General features: G+C 45.4%; 1 protein-coding gene across 3 annotated transcripts in view; it reads left to right on the forward strand.

Moving 5' to 3' along the window:
- WSB2 (WD repeat and SOCS box containing 2) overlaps positions 1-18957 on the forward strand; it is a 61147-nt gene extending 42190 nt beyond the window's left edge. For 2 of the 3 annotated variants that reach the window (XM_063964325.1, XM_063964326.1), the window contains exons 7-10: positions 1172-1344; positions 1592-1708; positions 2257-2364; positions 17898-18957. In XM_063964325.1, the coding sequence (XP_063820395.1) occupies positions 1172-1344; positions 1592-1708; positions 2257-2364; positions 17898-18063 (564 nt within the window). In that variant the 3' untranslated portion in view covers positions 18064-18957. The remainder of the gene's footprint in view (positions 1-1171; positions 1345-1591; positions 1709-2256; positions 2365-17897) is intronic. The other variant, XM_063964327.1, reaches the window with a different exon arrangement.
- Positions 18958-19325: the final 368 nt, after the last annotated feature.

The raw sequence follows: 19325 nt of genomic DNA on the forward strand, positions 1-19325 counted from the left end.
TTCTCCACCATCTGTGTATATTGGACTGCAATGGTTGGGGCCCCCCACCTAGGTGCAGGGAACAGAGTTTAGATGCACCTCCTGGCTGAACAGCAAAACTCCGCCACCCTTGTTGATTAGCCTGCCACTTGCCCTAAATACTGCAGGGATGACCATTGACAGGTGCAAACCACCAGTGGTACCCAGTTGATTGGTTTAATGCCATTGGTGCTACCCCACCAGTGGCCAGTCCTAACTTCACATGTTGTAGAAGGTCCTAAGCCACAGGCATTGCCTTGCTAAATTTAAAGGCGTTAGGTAGGAGATGCCATTGGTCAGAAGACCGAACGCAACATCATCCCGATGCTTAGAATCCGCGCGATGGGGAAGGTAAGTATACTTGCCTTACCACAATGCCCCCCTATCCCTCTCTTCCCCCAAACCATCTATTCTCCCGCAGCCTAACCCTCCCCTGGGTGGGACCTAAACCTAACGCCCTCCCCCCGCATCCTAATCCTAACCCTCCCCCTGCAGCCTAACCCTATCCTTTTGCCTGACCCCTTTCAGACGGATGCTGGACCTATTTTAATTATTACCCACATATGCTTTCAGTGGGAGCATTCTAGTGTAGCGACCTTCACAGGTGAACATCTAGAAGTAAAACCTTTTTTTTATTTTGGAGTTCTAATTAAAAATAAATAAATAAAAATCTCCCTGTTGACATCTAAGCTGTTAATGTGATTTCTAATGAACACCTGTAAAGTCTGTTAAAAATGGGATGATGAGTTACGTCTCACAATTTTTGATGTCTGCATGCCCCATTATACCAGTTCAACCAAAGTACTAATGCAGAGCACTTGCTCCCTGTGTTTTCATGTATTTTACTCCTTTTCCCAGCACACGTGTGTAATTGAGCCCTGAAGGTACATCCAGACACGTGTTTAAATGCTTCAGAATCAGATTTCTCTGAAACTCTGTACTGCTATAGGATTCTGGATAGAAAAAATAAATAAATACTTATGGTGCTATAAGCAGTGTTGATATAAAACATCTGGTACAGGTGTAGAAATGATGGTCCCTTTTGGACGTCATGTCTGCACTATGTGTGGTGGGGGGAGGATAAAAAAAACCAAAGTAAAACCTTAGTCTGGCTATTACTTATATCTTGCCTTTCCTCTGGTCATGTTACTAGGTGCTGCTGTGGAGCATGCGCTCATACACTCTCATCCGGAAGCTGGAGGGTCATCAGAACAGTGTCGTATCATGTGACTTCTCTCCCGATTCTGCTGTCTTAGTCACAGCCTCTTATGACACTACTCTGATTTTGTGGGACCCTTACACTGGAGAGAAGATACGACAAATCATGTGAGTAGTTACTAAGCGCTTTTCTACCTGTTATTTTCAGTTTGCAGCTTTTTAATTTTGGATATTAAAAAACAATGTGTGTTAATGGCTGTAGCACTTTATGACCAAACTGCAAGTAATAATTTTCACGTGATTAGAAGCCGTGTGTTCTAATGGTGATAGTGTACAGTTGTACAGATCAGCGTGTATCATGTGCATTAAAAATAGAGTAAAATGACTTTTGATCACTGCTGTATTTTGCTCTCAGTCATGTTTCATTATCTCGTGATCTGGACTACAGTAATCCGGAGCCGCAGCTCAGCTCACTGAGATCGGTCTGCTTTTCACCAGATGGCCTGCACCTCGCTAGCCTGGCAGATGACCGGTAAGGAGTGTTTTTGTTTCAGTTGCAGGGAGGAGGGGCCACATTTTGCTTTGTACTTCTTATATTATAGTAACACCTGATGGATGGATGAATAGGCAAGCAAAGGCACGAATACCATTTAGAGCTGTCATGTGGCACAATGGACCATAGTTACACGAAAAGCCATCACAAATTGTTATCTCCTATATAAATTATGCAAATAAAAACCATTGTTGGATCAATACATTTTTTTAAAGTTGGCTGTTTTTGATCCACTAAATGGAATAAATTGGTAACTTGTAATTCAGGTTGAAAAATGTTTCAGTAATTAAAAAGTGTTTGCACAACTTCTCTCAACATCTACTTTGTAAAGGAACTTTTCAATGTGAAGAAAATGTGTATGAAAAAGCAGATATACTGTAGCTTTTCCACGCTGGGGCAATGCATGATAAATTCTCCTCCAAATAAGGATTTTTGAAGATGATCGAGTTCCTTTTGTTATCAGCAATGTGACTAACATTAGAGAAAAGCGGAATATTTCCTCAATCTAAGCACATTTTTACTCACAGGTTTCTGCGGATATGGTCACTGGAATTACAAGAGCCCCTGTCTTCTGCTCCTGTCACAAACGGTCTGTGCTGTACCTTTTATCCACGTGGTGGAATTCTTGCAACAGGGTGAGAACCTGAATGTGACTGTAACAAGTGAATTATTTATTTATTTTGAAAACCTGTTTTTATTGTTTACCAATAAAAGGTACAGAAATAGCAAAGGTAAGGGGGGGGGGTACACACACAGAGAGCCGTGCTTAAATTCTAAGCAATCTGACTAGATTGCTTAGAAATTAAGCATGGATCTCTCCGTATTTATGCCCATAGCGATGTGCGGCTAGATCGCTCAGCACACATCTCCCTCGTGTGTACTGGACTTGACACAGAAAGTTTCTATCCGTACACAAAATGTGCCAAACACTATAGAGCAATGCAGTGTGGGTACGGACAATAATTAGATGTTAGCTATGAGGTAACATGCGATTTAAACAACTTATAAATGTGACATAGAATGTTCAACCACAAAAGTGACTAAAACATAATCAAAGGAGCACAATGACTCATGCAGCACTCAAAAATTAACACAAATTAGAAGAGGAAGGGAGAAGAAACACCGGGAAAAGAGGGAATCAGATGATGGGAACTTGCATTTAATGAAGCATATCAAGAACAAAAGAGCAATTAAGGGGTATTGTCCTGTTGTCTGTATAACTACCATGTTGTGTTTTCAAATAGCTTATCCACATGGGATTGAGTCTGGGTATCCAACTGGGTGATAAAGTCCCATTTTCTATGGAACCGTATGATCCTTTCATTATCAGAGAGGGTAGTCTTTCTGTCAAAGTGGAATAATTGCATAAGTTACCATTTAACAGTGGACAACATTGAAGTGGACCTGGATGTCCAGTTAAGTAATTGGCTTTCTTAGCCACTGTGACTATGGTCATCAGGAGCAGGAGACTATCCCTCTTGTGAGGGCAAGGTGCCCAATTATCGAAATTTGAACAAAGCATATCTAGAGGATCTAAAGACAAAGGAAGAGAGAACAGGGAATTATTAAACTGGATATTTTACTATCCTGGAAAATTGGGTCACATGAGAAGCATACTATATACTGAAAACACCTTTCTTCCAGCTGTCAATCTCCCCTGATGGTGTAATAGGGCCCATACATCAGATAGCTATTGTGACAATTCCTCATTCTGCCAATGCCTGAGTCGGATGATCAGGGAAAATCCAGCATGTTCTGACCTAAAACGATGGGGATCGGAAAAGTTGGGGATTTTTAACATACAGATTCCTCAGTGGATCGCCGATCTGCGTTTTTTTTATTGGCGTCAGCAGGCCTAGGAAATTGCCTGTAGTTGTATGGGTCCCACAATTCATTGCAGAGGCATCTACAGACCAATAACAATGGTTCATGTGATCACGTGCAGTAGTGCTAATATAGCAGTAGTTAAAATTCTAACTTTACTCTGTTGAAAACATGTCTGGTGGGATATAAGACATAAGATATCCCGGCAGACGGGATGCTGGCTGTCACTATACCAACAGCAGTGTTCCGCCTGCCGGAATAGTGGCAGCGAGTCAGCTCGCCACTCATCGAGCCCGGTGGCTCCTTGCATTCACCCACCAACCGAGTGGGAATTCCGAGCGTGTGTCAGGATTCCGGAGTCTGTCTCCTGAACGCCAGGATCCCGGCAGCCGATATATTGACTGCATACTGCTGGTACATAGGAATTCATAACCATCAGCCTTGTGTTTTATTTTTTGTATGCTACGTTGCCAGATCACTCTTTCCCATTACTTGATATTTAGTACAGTATATCATTACTACAACTGGATGTTGATCATTTTGTGTATCGTACTGTATGTCACATTTCCAGCAATAGGAACATAAATATTCATCAATATATTTTTTTAGATTAATTCTAGCCAACAGGACCCATCTGTCACCTACAGTTTCATTACTTATGTCTCAGTTTTGCAGCACAGTAGATTCTTATTGCTATATGAATAAAATATAATTGAAAATCTGTCATATGTATTACTTTTATATCAGTAGTTGAGCCTCAGCTGTGGTATATTTAATGAGATCTCACACAAGATCAATCACATCTGAAGACTTTTGTCTGTAAAATGGAAGATATTGGTCTCATTTACCAAGCGCCCAGTAAAACGTCTTGTTTTGTGCCACACTAAATCATTAGGTACATGAAAGAACCCCTCCACAAAGTTTAGTGTTCCTAGGTTTACATGGGTGTTCTTCAGTATGCCGACTGACGGGATCCCGGCGCACAGTATACCGGCGCCGGGATCCTGACAGCCGGCATACCGACACTTATTCTCCCTCGTGGGGGTCCACGACCCCCCTGGAGGGAGAATAAAATAGCGTAGCGTGGCGAGCGCAGCGAGCCTGCAAGGGGCTCATTTGCGCTCGCCACACTGTCGGTAAGCCGGCGGTCGGGCTCCCGGCGCCGGTATGCTGGTCGCCGGGAGCCCGACCACCGGCATACCATAGTGAACCCGGTTTACATGAGTGAGGAAAAATCTAAAGCAGTACACTGAATTAAAGTGTAAACGTCACATTATAGTACAATCTCTTACATCTTAGTTTGTTATTTAGGGCAAACTTCTGCTGCTGTTGTGTGCCTCATAAAAATGCGCTGTGACAGACACAGAGGCGCACGGTGTCATGAAAGGAGGTTTTGTATGCATAAATGAGACCCAGTGCATACACACTGCCCATCCAGCATTACCCATTTTACCAAATACTTAATGCTTTTCCTGGTTTATTGCTTATTTCTCTATCATCTATAGGGGATGCTGGAGTTAAGTACTATGGGGTATAGATGGGGTGAACAGGCGAGCCGGCATTTTACATTTTTTAATGTGTGTGTGACTTTCTCTTCCCCCTTTATACCCCTCTCCAGACCAGTTTTAGAAATGTGCCCGGGAGAGCCGGTCACTTTTTTTATTTTAATTTAGAACTTTTTACAACAGTCTGGCAGTTTGCCAGGCTGCTATGTGGGAGCTGCTGGAGGGACTTGGTCCCACCCTGCGGAGTCTGGAGCCCAAGTCCTGGCTGTAGGTACATCAGTCTCTGGGTGTCTCGCATCCAGCAGTTCACTGCTGACATCAGCCCGCCGCCACCGGCAGCGTGGCTGAAGATGCCTTTGGTAAGTATAAGCCCGGGGCCCCGGTTGTGGGGTTCCTGGGTCATCTGGCAGCTATAGATACTACAGTAGAAGAGGTGCCGACATGCTCTTTCTCCTCTGCAGCGGCTCCAGCGCGGCAGTAGCTGTGGCAGCACTAGAACATTAGTCAGAGCCTCTGTGGCTCGATAAGCTCCAGGGTTCAAACCTTATTGTCGGCTGGTATACAATGTTCTGACAGACAGGGGGCGCAACATCTATCGCATGCCGATACTGGGGCAGACCTGTGTGGGCGGCTGGCAGTGAAGCAGCAAACTGTCAGCTTACATATACCAAGCACGCCGCTACTGGCTTATAGGGAGGCGGCGTGTGCACTCTCTGAACACACACTGCTAAGGCGCCAGCAAGCAAGTGAATTTAGTGCAGCTCAACCGCTAATGTAAACTTTATTAATGTTAGTACAGCTGGCGCCGGCGGCCCCATCCCAGCGGCAGCAGCTTCGTAGATGGCAAGCAGAGCTTTGAGACCACTCTGTTTGGCCGAAGCGGAATCGCCAGGACCAGGGATGGACTGGGGCTGAAAATCGGCCCTGGCATGTGCGTATATGCATGCACGCCGTGAAAGGGTGGCGTGGAAACTACCCACGGGGGCATGCCGTGAGTCAGCGGGGCGTAGACCCGTGCCACACCCTAATTTCCATGGAGACGGGTAGTGGAGCGTCCAGGCCTGGGAGCCAGAGGCTGCGCTGCATGCGGCCTTCCCATCTCTGAGTGACCAGACCGCCATACCCCCCCAGAAGTGCCAGATGGGCTGTCCGGCCCTGGCCAGGACTGATAGCCATGCACGGGGTCCCAAGCAGTGCGTAGCCCCGGGGGGGACAGCTGCTACATTCTACAGAGGTGCCCACGACAGGGGAGAGGTACATCAGCCCTGACTGCCAGCCAAATAATACTCACTCTGGGTATTTTACATTTAAAGCAATGCGCGCCAAATTGCAGTGAGGCATTTTTAAATTTGGGCGCCATGCGAGTGGGGGCGGAGCTAAGCTCCGTGGTGACAAGTGCAGGAGAATAGCAGAGCGGGTCAAGCTCCCGTCTTCAGTGGGATGACCATTACACAAAACTGGCCTCCCCATAGGCATACAATATCTGAGATTCAGTTTCCTAGCCGGTTCGGGATCTTTTACACCTGTATTAGAGGTTTTACAACTGACAAGTTCTGGATCCTAAAGGTTTAGTTCCCTGCCCACAATGAGGTCCCCTGCACACAAATATGTCAGGTGGCCAGAGTACCCAGTGGTTAGAGCTCTGGCATAACTTAATCAGGGTCCCTAGCCCCATTCCTCTTACTTTTTAGACTGCGTTCCATAAGCTGACACCCAAAAAGATATATTCTAGGGAATGTATATACATGGCCTTGTACAATATGTTGTATATTTGTGTTTATGTATAGATATATCTAGATAGATGCCATTCGTATTGGCGATAATCTAGAGTTAACATTACTGTTGCTGCCTCGCAGCACTCACGCATTGATCATAACAGTGTGGAGTTTGTATGTTCTCTGTCCATATGCACTTTACACAGATCCTTGTGTTTTCAGTCATCTACTAACCTGGTAGTTTAGTGACAACCAGTGGTTATCGCCTCTTCTGCCTTTTTGATACGTCTCTTTCAGAGAGATTTGTATTTATGTGTGTGTGTGTGTGTGTGTGTGTGTGGATCTAGAGAGATAAATAGCAACCTGGTATTACACTTCCACCGATATAACTGTCATTTGAGTCCAACACGTCTTTAAAGATCTCATGTCGTCTCAGATACGGGCATTATATCACTCTCTCATTCCTATTGCTAACTCAGCATGTTGTGCGCTGTACCTGGGATAATTCACTAAAATGTACTCCAGTCCGTACTGTCTGTAATGACCTTTATTTCCTACAGAGTCCTACAATACAGGCATCTGCCTGAGTGTCCATTTGACTACCGTCAAGTCTGTTTTCTCCACCCAGCTGACTGTAGCTACAGTACAATGAACAGGGTAGTACAGATGGAGCCACGCTTACCTTGACTTCTCTGCTGCGCCTAGGTGCACCAAGGTATATTAGCATAAGCCTTTCATCTATTGTTCTCAGCTGCAATACAATACAGAGAGAACAATACAGCAGGAGATTAAGTCATTACAACAGGGGATTAAGTCCAACTGCTCTGGCTCCGTTAATCCTATTAAAGGCATGGATGAGGATTGCTCCATCTGTATTTGGGTCTCATCAGAACCTGATTAGACAATAGAAGATAATTAAAGGTATGTTCCATCCCTTCTCTTCGTTTCCAGTTTTTCAGAAAATTCTACTTTTGTACAACACAAATAGACGCCTGTGAGGCGGTTTTGGTTTCCTGAAACACTCCCGGAACGCAACCTTTCGATTACAGGTGTAAGTTTTTCTACTTAAGCACCTAGTGTTTTGAGCGTACCTTATAACAGTGATGCCCTCTACAGGAAGCTCGGAACACTGGGAAGAGAAGTTTATTTTATTATTTCTTATTTTTGTCCTCAGTAGATGGTTTGCTGGTGAGATTGAGGAGTATCGGGAAGGGAGAGATTTTACATTTTAGGTCATTTTATATCCTGCTATTACCTTCCGAGGATTTTGGGTAGACAAACAAGAGCTGTAGGTCAGTGCACTAATGCCTAGGTCAAGTATACATCAGGACCTAAATTCAAATCCTATTCTGGAAAGATCATAATTTACTGTACAAGTCAGTATGTATGTATAGGTCTATCTCCTATTCCTCCTACAGGTTAAGGAAAAGGGAAAATATTGACAAACGTCTGGCAGCGCTCTGTCATCCTTTGATCTCCAGTCTCCTCCCCTATTTATGGATGAAACACTATGCTATGGTAGTTTTCAGTCTCCGTCCAGCAGGAAGGTTCAACTAGACCACCTTTTTTGTAAAACACCTGGATAAGTATATTTATGTGCAGATGTGTTTTGTACATCTCTCTCTCTCTCTCTCTCTCAATATATATATTTATTGGTATATCTCACCTCCCATCTCCTCTTGAGAAAAAAAAAAATAATTTACAGGCAAGTTTCAGCTAGTTGTCTTATCTCAGTAGCAGCTTCCAGTCTGTTGACGTAAAGGGTCCTGGGCCTTAAGGCACTACTTTGGATCCCACAGACTCATGTTTTTTTCTCTTACGTCCTAGAGGATGCTGGGGACTCCGTAAGGACCATGGGGATAGATGGGCTCCGCAGGAGACATGGGCACTTTAAGAAAGAACTTTAGGTATGGGTGTGCACTGGCTCCTCCCTCTATGCCCCTCCTCCAGACCTCAGTTTACTACTGTGCCCAGAGGAGACTGGACAGGGAGCTCTCCTGAGTTTCCTGAAAGAAAGTATATTTGTTAGGTTTTTTATTTTCAGGGAGCCTGCTGGCAACAGACTCCCTGCAGCGAGGGACTGAGGGGAGAGAAACAGACCTGCTTTAATGTTAGGCTCTGTTTTTTAGGCTACTGGACACCATTAGCTCCAGAGGGATCGGTACGCAGGTCTCACCCTCGCCGTCCGTCCCAGAGCCGCGCCGCCATCCTCCTCGCAGAGCCGGAAGATAAGAAGCCGGGGGAGTATGAGAAGAAAGAAGACATCAGAGGTGGCAGAAGACTTCAGATCTTCACTGAGGTAACGCACAGCAGTAAAGCTGTGCGCCATTGCTCCCACACAGCACACACAAACGGCAGTCACTGTAAGGGTGCAGGGCGCAGGGGGGGGGGGCGCCCTGGGCAGCAATAAAACCTCTCTTTCTGGCAAATGTGTGTATATATACAGCTGGGCACTGTATATATAAAGAGCCCCAGCCAGGTTTTTTCGATGTTTGAGCGGGACAGAAGCCCGCCGCCGAGGGGGCGGGGCTTCTTCCTCAGCACTCACCAGCGCCATTTTCTCCACAGCACAGCGCTGAGAGGAAGCTCCCCGGACTCTCCCCTGCTTATCCACGGTGAAAGAGGGTTTTAAAGAAGGGGGGGCACATAATTGGCGCAATATACAGATTACAGCGCTATCTGGGTAAACATATTGTGTGTTTTTTCCTGGGTCATTAGCGCTGGGTGTGTGCTGGCATACTCTCTCTCTTTGTCTCTCTAAAGGGCTTTGTGGGGGAACTGTCTTCAGATTAGAGGATTCCCTGTGTGTGTGTGGTGTGTCGGTACGCTTGTGTCGACATGTCTGAGGTAGAAGGCTCTCCTAGGGAGGAGGTGGAGCAAATGAATGTGGTGTCTCCGTCGACAACGCCGACACCTGACTGGATGGATATGTGGAATGTTTTAAGTGCTAATGTGAATTTATTGCACAAAAGATTAGACAAAGCTGAGGCTAGGGAACAGCCAGGGAGTCAACCCATGTCTGTCCCTATGTCGCAGGGACCTTCGGGGTCTCAAAAGCGCCCACTATCCCAAATAGTAGACACTGGTACCGACACGGATTCTGACTCCAGTGTCGACTACGATGATGCAAAGTTACAGCCAAAATTGGCTAAATGCATTCGATATATGATTATTGCAATAAAATGTTTTGCATATCACAGAGGAACCCCCTGTCCCCGACACGAGGGTACACATGTATAACGGGAAGAAACCTGAGGTAACCTTTCCCCCTTCTCATGAGCTGAACGAGTTGTGTGAAAAAGCGTGGGAATCTCCAGACAAAAAACTGCAGATTCCCAAAAGGATTCTTATCGCGTATCCTTTCCCGGCAAAGGACAGGATACTGTGGGAATCCTCCCCTAGGGTGGACAAAGCGTTGACACGCTTATCCAAAAAGGTAGCGCTGCCATCCCAAGATACGGCTACCCTAAGGGATCCTGCTGATCGCAAGCAGGAGGCTATTTTGAAGTCCATTTACACACATTCTGGTACTTTACTCAGACCGGCTATTGCGTCAGCTTGGGTTTGTAGCGCGGTAGCAGCGTGGACAGATACCTTATCAGTGGAGATTGAGACCCTGGATAAGGATACCATCTTATTGACCCTAGGACATATAAAAGATGCTGTCTTATATGTGAGAGATGCTCAAAGAGACATTGCTTTACTGGGTTCTAGAGTCAACGCTATGTCGATTTCTGCTAGACGAGTCCTATGGACCCGGCAATGGACAGGTGATGCCGACTCAAAAAGACATATGGAGGTTTTACCTTACAAGGGTGAGGAATTGTTTGGAGAAGGTCTCTCGGACCTGGTCTCCACAGCTACAGCTGGTAAATCCAATTTTTTGCCTTATATTCCCTCACAGCCTAAGAAAGCGCCACATTATCAAATGCAGTCCTTTCGGTCACAGAGAAACAAGAAAGTACGAGGTGCGTCCTTTCTTGCCAGAGGAAAGGGCAGAGGAAAGAAGCTGCACAACACAGCTAGTTCCCAGGAACAGAAGTCCTCCCCGGCCTCTACAAAATCCACCGCATGACGCTGGTGCTCCGCTACGGGAGTCCGCCCCAGTTGGGGGCACGTCTTCGACTTTTCAACCACATCTGGGTTCACTCACAGGTGGATCCCTGGGCAATAGAAATTGTTTCTCAGGGTTACAAGCTGGAATTCGAAGAGGTGCCTCCTCGCCGGTTTTTCAAATCGGCCCTGCCGGCTTCTCCCCCAGAAAGGGAGTTAGTGTTAAATGCAATTCACAAATTGTATCTTCAACAGGCGGTGGTCAAGGTTCCCCTACTTCAACAAGGGAGGGGATATTACTCAACCCTGTTTGTAGTCCCGAAACCGGACGGTTCGGTCAGACCCATTTTAAATTTAAAATCCCTGAACCTATACTTGAAAAGGTTCAAGTTCAAGATGGAATCGCTCAGAGCGGTCATCGCCAGCCTGGAAGGGGGGGACTTTATGGTATCCCTGGACATAAAAGATGCATACCTTCATGTTCCCATATATCCACCTCATCAGGCGTACCTGAGATTTGCGGTACATGATTGTCATTACCAATTTCAGACGTTGCCGTTTGGGCTTTCCACGGCCCCGAGGATTTTCACCAAGGTAATGGCGGAAATGATGGTGCTCCTGTGCAAGCAGGGTGTCACAATTATCCTGTACTTGGACGATCTCCTCATAAAAGTGAGATCAAGAGAGCAGTTGCTGAGCAGCGTGTCACTTTCACTGAAAGTGTTACAGCAACACGGCTGGATTCTCAATATCTCGAAGTCGCAGCTGGTTCCTACGACTCGTCTGACCTTCTTGGGCATGATTGTGGATACGGACCAGAAAAGGGTTTATCTTCCGATAGAAAAGGCTCAGGAACTCATGACCCTGGTCAGGAACCTATTGAAGCCAAAACAGGTGTCAGTGCATCACTGCACTCGAGTCCTGGGAAAGATGGTGGCATCGTACGAGGCCATTCCCTTCGGCAGGTTCCATGCGAGGACCTTCCAATGGGACCTACTGGACAAGTGGTCTGGGTCACATCTACAGATTCATCAGTTGATCGCCCTGTCCCCCAGGGCCAGGGTATCTCTCCTGTGGTGGCTACAGAGTGCTCACCTTCTAGAGGGCCGCAGGTTCGGCATTCAGGACTGGGTTCTGGTGACCACGGACGCGAGCCTCTGAGGTTGGGGAGCAGTCACACAGGGAAGCAACTTCCAAGGACTTTGGACAAGTCAAGAGACTTGTCTTCACATCAACGTCCTGGAGCTGAGGGCCATATACAACGCCCTTCGTCAAGCGGAGACCTTACTTCGCGACCTACCAGTTCTGATTCGGTCATACATCACCACGGTGGCTCATGTAAACCGCCAAGGCGGCACAAGGAGCAGAATGGCAATGGCGGAAGCCGCCAGGATTCTTCGCTGGGCGGAAAATCATGTAAGCGCACTGTCAGCAGTGTTCATTCCGCAGAGTGGACAACTGGGAAGCAGACTTCCTCAGCAGGCACAACCTGCATCCAGGAGAGTGGGGACTTCATCAGGAAGTCTTCGCACAGATTGCAAGTCAGTGGGGACTGCCCCAGATAGACATGATGGCGTCCCGCCTCAACAAAAAGCTACAGAGGTATTGCGCCAGGTCAAGAGACCCTCAGGCGGTAGCTGTGGACGCCCTAGTGACACGTGGGTGTTCCAGTCGGTCTATGTGTTTCCTCCTCTTCCTCTCATCCCAAAGGTGTTGAGAATAATAAGCAAAAGAGGAGTACAGACGTTTCTCATTGTTCCAGATTGACCGCGAAGGGCCTGGTATCCGGATCTGCAGGATATGCTCACAGAAGATCCTTGGCCTCTTCCTCTAAGGCAGGACATGTTGCAACAGGGGCCCTGTCTGTTCCAAGACTTACCGCGGCTGCGTTTGACGGCATGGCGGTTGAACGCCGGATCCTAGCGGAAAAGGGCATTCCGGATGAGGTCATTCCTACTCTGATAAAGGCTAGGAAGGACGTGACAGCTAAACATTATCACCGTATATGGCGAAAGTATGTTTCTTGGTGTGAGGCCAGGAATGCTCCTACGGAAGAATTCCATCTGGGCCGTTTCCTTCACTGCCTACAAACTTTGGAGTGAATTTGGGCCTAACATTAGGCTCCATTAAGGTTTAGATTTCGGCCTTATCCATTTTCTTTCAGAAAGAATTAGCTTCTCTCCCAGAAGTACAGACTTTTGTGAAGGGAGTGCTGCATATTCAGCCTCCTTTTGTACCTCCGGTGACGCCTTGGGACCTTAATGTGGTGTTGAGTTTCCTTAAGTCGCACTGGTTTGAACCACTTAAAACGGTGGAGTTAAAATATCTCACTTGGAAAGTGGTCATGTTGTTAGCCTTGGCTTCGGCTAGGCGAGTGTCGGAATTGGCGGCTTTGTCTCATAAAAGCCCCTATCTGGTTTTCCATATGGATAGAGCGGAATTGCGGACCCGTCCTCAAGTTTTGCCTAAGGTGGTGTCATCTTTTCATATGAACCAACCTATTGTGGTTCCTGTGGCTACGCGAGACTTGGAGGATTCCGAGTCCCTTGATGTGGTCAGGGCTTTGAAAATTTACGTGGCCAGAATGGCTAGAGTCAGAAAAACAGAAGCACTGTTTGTCCTGTATGCAGCCAACAAGGTTGGCGCTCCTGCTTCAAAGCAGACTATTGCTCGCTGGATCTGTAACACGATTCAGCAGTCTCATTCTACGGCTGGATTGCAGTTACCAAAATCGGTCAAGGCCCATTCCACTAGGAAGGTGGGCTCTTCTTGGGCGGCTGCCCGAGGGGTCTCGGCACTACAGCTGTGCCGAGCTGCTACTTGGTTGGGTTCAAACACCTTTGCAAAATTCTATAAGTTTGATACCCTGGCTGAGGAGGACCTCCTGTTTGCTCAATCGTTGCTGCAGAGTCATCCGCACTCTCCCGACCGTTTGGGAGCTTTGGTATAATCCCCATGGTCCTTACGGAGTCCCCAGCATCCTCTAGGATGTAAGAGAAAATAAGGTTTTAAACCTACCGGTAAATCTTTTTCTCGTAGTCCGTAGAGGATGCTGGGCGCCCGTCCCAAGTGCGGACTACTTCTGCAAGACTTGTATATAGTTTTGCTTACTAAAGGGTTATGTTATAGTTTCATCGGTCTCGGACTGATGCTATGTTGTTTTCATACTGTTAACTGGTTAGTATATCACAAGTTATACGGTGTGAATGGTGTGGGCTGGTATGAATCTTGCCCTTGGATTAACAAAAATCCTTTCCTCGTACTGTCCGTCTCCTCTGGGCACAGTTCCTCTAAGGTCTGGAGGAGGGGCATAGAGGGAGGAGCCAGTGCACACCCATACCTAAAGTTCTTTCTTAAAGTGCCCATGTCTCCTGCGGAGCCCGTCTATCCCCATGGTCCTTACGGAGTCCCCAGCATCCTCTACGGACTACGAGAAAAAGATTTACCGGTAGGTTTAAAATCTTGTTTTTTTGTCTACAAGTCAGGATAAACTTATTGGGGACACCAAACGGTGTTGGGTCCTGTACCCTCAGTTCTCTTCTGGAACTGAGGGTGGGTGTGTGTGTGTGTGTGTGTGTGTGTGTATTTCTCTCTCTCTGGACTTGATCTAGGGAAATTTCTTAGTCTTTGGAATTTCCCCTTGGTTACCTTCTGACAGGTTCTTCTTTGGTAACTTGAGTTGTAGTGCTCTGTTTATCGTCTTTATTTTAATAGTCTTCTCCTTGACGACCCAAGACTCAGGTGGCGTTATTCGGGGTCATAATAGCTGTTCGTTGGTGACGTTGATTTATAGGCTTCATCCCTTACCAGGTGGATCTTTTGCTCTACACATATTCTGGAAAGAGATTTGAATAATGCTTCTGTTTACAATATATGAGGGACGTTTTCCTCGAGTCTCTGCAGAGACAGTGACTTTAGTCTCCATTGGATACTCTCCCAGAGCGTACAAATTCTTGCTGGGTCCTTGGCTCAGTCAGTATTCTCCTACTGGGAGCATTGGTTGGCCTCAAATAGGTATTTCTCGTACAATCCAATTTGTCTCTCCGGACCAGTGCAAGTATTCACTTAGAATTCTGGACCCACAACTATTGGAAAGGTGTTGGGTCGCATCTCTTCTCCCTTGGGAGTGGGTTGTTAGGTCCGGTCAGACTGCACTACTGGTGCATACTCTTAGGAGTAAGAATACACGGATTATGCTCTATTCTTCTCTTGTAGCATGCTTCTAACAGCAAGGAGTCAGCATATTGTGCAATACCACTTTCAGCTTTGTATCTACATGACGTCTGATCGACCATAGTCCTTGCAGCAGACGTTTTCTAGGGTACTCCTCATATTTTCATCTGCACTACTGGGGGCGACAACAAGGAAGACCTTGTCTACTCTGTGGGTATGCGGGGTAGCTCGTGTATAAACTAACCGTCTACTATTTACCGGTTTCCTCTTGCAGTGTAAACAATATCCACTACTCGCGGGCAGACCTGTTCGGTTCCCTCTGGGTTCGGGCTTGTTCACCTACATTTGACAGATTGGCTGTTCAGGGTGTAGTGATAGAATGCAGGAAAATCTGATGGCTCAGCAGGTTGGATCTCTTATTTTACATGGCTTCCTATCGGATGGCAGATGTTGCTTGAGATGCATAGCAGATCTCTACTGCACTTCTTTAAGGTAAACACTCATTTGTTGCTCTTCGCTATGGCGCATCCTCAGTGAGTTGTTGGCCTTCAACATTCCCCATTGGTCCTTTGGATCTCTATTAATATCGCAGTGCGGCAATCGGTCTCACTAGCCTCTGCAGTTCCTATGTCTTTCGGGGGCTCTATTGCGGCCTTAGTCTTTTGCGTAACATGATGGCTCTACCTTGGTTAGAATATCTGCCGCACCAGACTCGACATGCTGTCTGTTTCACTAGCAGGGCTGTTGATACGTTAGCTATATCCCGTGTGATAACGTTATCACAGTTGTCCTCGTGGGTCTCTGTATCCGTTGCCTCTGGGTCTTACTGCATCTTAGGTTGACGGAAATCCTTTTGTCAAGCTCCACTGTGCTCTAGGTTGCGACCTTGAGTCATGGCTTGCCTGTGTAGTTTCCGGAATTTTCAGCGCTCTCCCACCCGTTTGGGAAGCTCTGCGATGTCTCCATAGTACTGAACTCCAGCGTCCCCTATGGATGATAGAGAAAACAGGATTTTGGTACTTACCGGTAAATCCCTTTCTCTAGGGGACGCTGGACGCTCACCCTGCGCTGCTCTCTTGCAGGGTGTGGTTATGCCACTGGTTGTACCATTAGTTCTGGGTGTCCTTCGGACCTGGTTGCAAGGTTTCCTTGAGTTGCGGTCATTTTCTCCTTGTGTTTTAACAGGTTATTCCGCTAGTTTAAATGGTTCTATTGGTGCAGTGTCTGCCTTCAGTGTCACAGTTTAGGGATACCTAATCCTGGGTGTGACGTCTAAGGCCTGTGTGATTTCCATTGTATGACAGTCCTCGTATGTATGTATGTATATCTATCTATATCTGCACACGTACACTCATGTTCAAAATATATTTATTTATTTTTATTTTCATTGCGGGCGGCACTCCGATATATCAGACTCCATTAGCAGGTCCGATATCAACGTTTCGAAATGTATTCGTCATCAGGATATACAAAAGATAATTAAAAAATAATCCTTAAATACCTTCACAACCACATGTAATCACAGCCCGGCGCGGGATCCGGTATGACGGCGCCCACCAATTGCGTCATCATCCCTTACCCGTAGCCATGGTAATCTTAAATAAACAAAAACAGCACAACATGACAGATAAAAATTCAGAATAAAAATACAAAACAAGAGGCAGAGTAAACGATATCCATAAAATCCAGCAAGCCTCTGAGAACAATATGATCATACAATAGCCAAATAATGGATCTTCATAGAACAATTATTCATTCATAAAACGAACAAGTTAGAGAGGCAAAATAATCACTTTAGTTCAGAATATTGACATTTATAGATAACAATGTAGCCCAAGGGTTTCATTTAACCCACGTGGTGCTAATGTACCTAACTCATGAATCCATTTAGTCTCCTTGCGGAGGAGAGGCAGGGATCTATTACCTCCTCGTAACTGTTGTGGTTCATGATCGATAATAATATAACGCATCTTAGCGATGCTATGTCCGACTGGCTGGTCACTACTACCAGACACACAAGCTGCCCTAATTGCAGATTTATGATTAGAGATGCACTCCCTTAGGGTCCTCTCTGTTTTCCCCACATAACTTTTACCACATGGACATGTTAAGAGATATATAATAAATTTGGTCGTGCATGTTTCCCTATGGTCTATAGTATATTTTACCCCACTATGTGAATGGCAAAACCATTTGCCCATTGTTACTGACCGACATGTCACACAGTTAAGGCAGTGGTAGCAACCTTTCAGTAGTGTTAAGAAATTTTGTTCACTCTGTATCAACTGCAAGCCTGTAATATCTGTTCTCATTACCCAGTCTCTTATATTTTTACCACGCGTAAAGCAAGGCATGATATTAGTATCTTTCAAATTTAAATCAGCATCACTACTAACTCGGCCACAGATGTTTCTTAGTTTTAGTAATTGGACCTTTGGTAAAGAGGTACCTAGGAGGGCACCGGAGCAAGCCGTATTAACTATATTGGGCTGTCTTTCTGAGGTTCCTTTTATGGAGACATCTCTTTAGGGTTGTCTTGCTTACCTCCTCCTCTGTTGGTCGGGTTGCTGTCTCTCCTCTGGCACAGTTTCTTAACTGGTCTGGGGAGGGGTATAGAAGGGGAGGAGCCAGTCGCGCGCACTAAAAAAATTGAAAGTGCCGGCTTGCCTGATCACCCCATCTATACTCCATAGTACCGAACTCCAGCATCCCCTATGGACTCGGAGAAAGGGATATACCAGTAAGTACCAAAATCCTGTTTTTTAATTTGGCTAAAATGACAAATAGCATTATGAAATTAAAAGTGTAATATTTTGTGCTGACTGTTGCGTGGTCAGTCCAAGTGAGTGTTACATTATTTATAGTGATGGGACTTAATTATCCTCTTCTTTATTTTAGAAACCGAGATGGACATGTTCAATTCTGGACAGCTCCTCGAGTTCTGTCTTCACTTCGACACTTGTGTCGCAGTGCACTGCGTTGTTTTCTACCCACCTATCAGGTCCTTGCACTGCCCATTCCTGGTAAGATGAAGGAGTTTCTTACTTACAGGACTAATTATTAGCCTCTTTGTATAAGAAGGATTGCTGAAATCGAAGCAAACCTCTTCTAGAACTTTGAAACCTTGCACAGAAGCAACAGAATCCAGTCAACAGGAGGTCTTTAACTTTTCATAAGGGAACACTGATGCTGTATGGATCTTCAAGGATGGCTAGTGTACTGAAGTTAAATGTATTTCTGTAGCCATTTATTACAGGGTAAGCCCCTTTTTCAGGTGACTTCAGTGTACATCATATGTGGTGCAGAACAATAAAAAGCCCATCCATTCTCAGAATGGGAATGTGAAGAGGAAAAGAAATGATCGCAGACCATACTTACAAAGATTTGAGTGAGCTAAGCTATTAACTTGCTGCATTGGAATGTACGCTTAGTTGTAAAATTAAACAAATTGCACAAAAAGCATGATGAAAAACTTCGACGGCAGTATAAAAACGGGCAAAATGAGTGTTGTCTGGGCGTATAGGTAGTAAATGAAGCTTCTCCAACAAAAAAAATAAAAGCGATTAGTTGACAAATATTTACACTAAAGCAAATAAGCCCTTACTAAAAACTTTTATAGGTAATAGTGCCTAGTAGAAAACAAAGATACCCTATCTGTAATTAGGTTTTATTTTTTCATAAGACAGACATGAGTAGAGTGTGTGCAGAGAATGTGTTTTCTGTATTTTATGTGCCTTGGTGTGTGAGGTCATACAGCACAGGACTGGCTCCGTCATGCAAACATTTAAGCAAAAACATCAGGAAAAGATCCAGACAAATTCAACCATTTTTATTTATTATAAACTTCATTAAAGAAAATTTGACACATTAACAAGTAATTTATTGGTTTAGGTCAAAAGCAAATATGTAATTCTTTTCCATGGTGAAGCTCATTAAAATAATTACTTTACTACTCTAATGGCATGAAGTCTTCCTCATTTTACGCTACTCACAAGCATATATGAATCTCGCAAGTGGTACAATGTATGTTTTGCAGACGATAAAGATTAATGTATTTCCTGCTTTTTTGGGGGGGGGGGGGGGGGGGGGGGGGGGGTGTTTATTACAATAAAAGGTGGTATAGTTGTAAATGAATTCAAAAAAGTCCCATCTGTACCTGTATTGAGCTAATGTTTTCCAAATGCAGTAAACAAGACGTAACGTAATTACACAAGCAACAACCCAGGTCCAGGTAGTGGAAGCCCTATGTTGCCCAAAGTAGTATGATAGAAATAGCCTAAAGCTAGGTACACACTGGAGCATGGGCATTCATTCCAGCATTGAAAT

Source organism: Pseudophryne corroboree, chromosome 1 (genome assembly GCF_028390025.1).
Source record: "Pseudophryne corroboree isolate aPseCor3 chromosome 1, aPseCor3.hap2, whole genome shotgun sequence".
Lineage (NCBI taxonomy): Eukaryota > Metazoa > Chordata > Amphibia > Anura > Myobatrachidae > Pseudophryne > Pseudophryne corroboree.